At 43.6% G+C, this 2285-nt stretch overlaps 1 protein-coding gene across 1 annotated transcript in view; it reads right to left on the bottom strand.

Moving 5' to 3' along the window:
• Positions 1 to 215: 215 nt before the first annotated feature.
• The window catches only part of LOC307271074 (E3 ubiquitin-protein ligase UBR2-like), a gene marked incomplete at its 3' end in the record, with an annotated part of 10785 nt that continues 8715 nt past the window's right edge, over positions 216 to 2285 (bottom strand). Inside the window, exons 8-9 of the mRNA XM_080054948.1 lie at positions 698 to 818; positions 216 to 323 (exon numbers count right to left, since the gene is read on the bottom strand). Of these exons, the coding sequence (XP_079911074.1) occupies positions 216 to 323; positions 698 to 818 (229 nt within the window). The remainder of the gene's footprint in view (positions 324 to 697; positions 819 to 2285) is intronic.

Here is a 2285-nt window from a genome sequence, read left to right as displayed (position 1 = left end):
ATATTCACTGATTTTGACAAAAAGCGTTCTCCAGAATCACTGACTACACCTTTAAAGGGTGAACAGTATGTAAACACACACAGACACACACACAGTAACACACACACAGACACACACACAGACACACACACACACAGTAACACACACACAGACACACACACAGTAACACACACACAGACACACACACAGTAACACACTCACACACACACACAAACCTTTCCACATCTTGGAGTCGTTGAGCATCAGCTGATCGACCAGTGAAGAGTTTTCTCCCTCTGGACCTTTCTGAAGACCCACCTGACACAGAACCCTCCTCAGCCCGTCTGACACACACACACACACACACACACACACACACACACACACACGCACGCACACACACACACACACACACGCACGCACACACACACACACACACGCACGCACGCACGCACGCACACACACGCACGCACGCACACACGCACACACAAAGTAAAAGTATGAGAGATATAATGGACATTTTGACACATTCTAAAGTCGCCTACTTCTAATAAAGGACATTTATTCTAAACTCATATTCATATACTGTAACAGCAGCTTTATGAAGTGTGTGTAAACTCATCAGAACTAAACTAAAACGTGCTTATTCACATCACGACCCCTAACCCTAACCCACAGTAACACAGACACACACAGACACACACACACACAGACCTACCTGAGTACTGTATGATCTGTCCCATCCAGCTCAGAGCTTTCAGAGCGAAACACTGATGAGCAACAACTGAAGAATGCATCACCTCCACACGCAGAGGCTTGGACTGACGGCTCGTGTTCCTCTGTGGGGGGGGGGGCGGGCATCAAGGAGGGGACGGGGGGGTCATTGTGGGGGAGGGGGTCAAGGAGGGGAGAGGGGGGTCATTGTGGGGGAGGGGGTCAAGGAGGGGACGGGGGGGTCATTGTGGGGGAGGGGGTCAAGGAGGGGGAGGGCATGGGGGGGGGGCATCAAGGAGGGGGAGGGGCATGGGGGGGGGGCATCAAGGAGGGGGAGGGAGGAGGTCATTGGGGGGGAGGGGGTCAAGGAGGGGGGGGGGTATTTAATTATCATTCACATATTTATTACATTTTTCACAGATGGTACGTACGTGACATGGATATGTTTGTTACACGATACAGGAACACAAAACTCAAAATTCATATTGTTCTTGGATTAAATTTGATGGATATCATGGCGGCAGACTCCAGTGAATAGAGAATAGAAAGTCATTTTCAACACTTGCATGTTTTTACAAAGAATGGATTTTTAATTGAAAGAGTCACAGAGTACAAATATCTCGGCATCTGGTTAGATGATAAACTCACTTTTAATTTCCATATAAAAAATCTTGTTTGTCGACTACGACAAAAAATTGGCTATTTTTATAGGAACAAAACCACCTTCCCTTTATTTAGTAGGAAAAGGATTATTGAAGCAGTTTTCATGTCTGTCCTTGATTACGGTGATGTGGTTTACCGGCATGCATCTCATTCATGTCTTAAACTCCTGGACTCTGTTTTTCACTCTGCTTTAAGGTTCATCACAGGAGATGCTTATGACACACACCATTGTCTTTTATATGAAAAGGTTGGGTGGTCCTCCCTTAAAGAGAGACGTGACGCACATTGGCACATTTTTATTTACAAAGCCTTGACCGGGAAGCTTCCTCGTTATTTAACAGAAATGTTGCAAATTTCAGATGGGCTTTATCAGACCCGCTCCACTGACATGCTCATGCTTTATGTCCCACAAGCCCGGTCTGAGCTGGGAAAGACAGCTTTTAGCTTCAGTGCCCCCGACTCCTGGAACAACTTACAGCAACAAATTAAACTAAATACCTTCATATCCTTTAATCAATTTAAACAAACTATCTTACATCTGCCAAACTCTACCTGTAACTGTTTTAATTAGGCTATATTGTACTTTCACCCATTTCATTTTAATTGCTGCCACTCTTCACCACTATGTAAATGTTTCAATTGTTTTTTTGTTTTTTGTTTTTTTCTTCTCTTCACCTGTTGTGTATTTGATGTATTTGCATTGAATATTGTGTATATTTTCCTTGGAATTTGTTTGAACTCGACACCATTGTAAATGAGGGTCACCCCTCAATTGGTCTCTGGAGGATAAATAAAAGTTAAATGAAATGAAAATGAAATTTTTTCTTTTAAATTTAAAACAAAAAAAAATAGTTATGGACCATAGAAACAAATCCACCATAGAGGGGAGGGGGATGATGTCATCAGGTCAGTATGATGTCATCAGGTCA

Source organism: Ammodytes marinus (genome assembly GCF_949987685.1).
Source record: "Ammodytes marinus genome assembly, contig: scaffold_54, whole genome shotgun sequence".
Lineage (NCBI taxonomy): Eukaryota > Metazoa > Chordata > Actinopteri > Uranoscopiformes > Ammodytidae > Ammodytes > Ammodytes marinus.
Note: the sequence above shows the minus strand (reverse complement) of the source record. Positions and strands in the feature narration are given on the sequence as shown.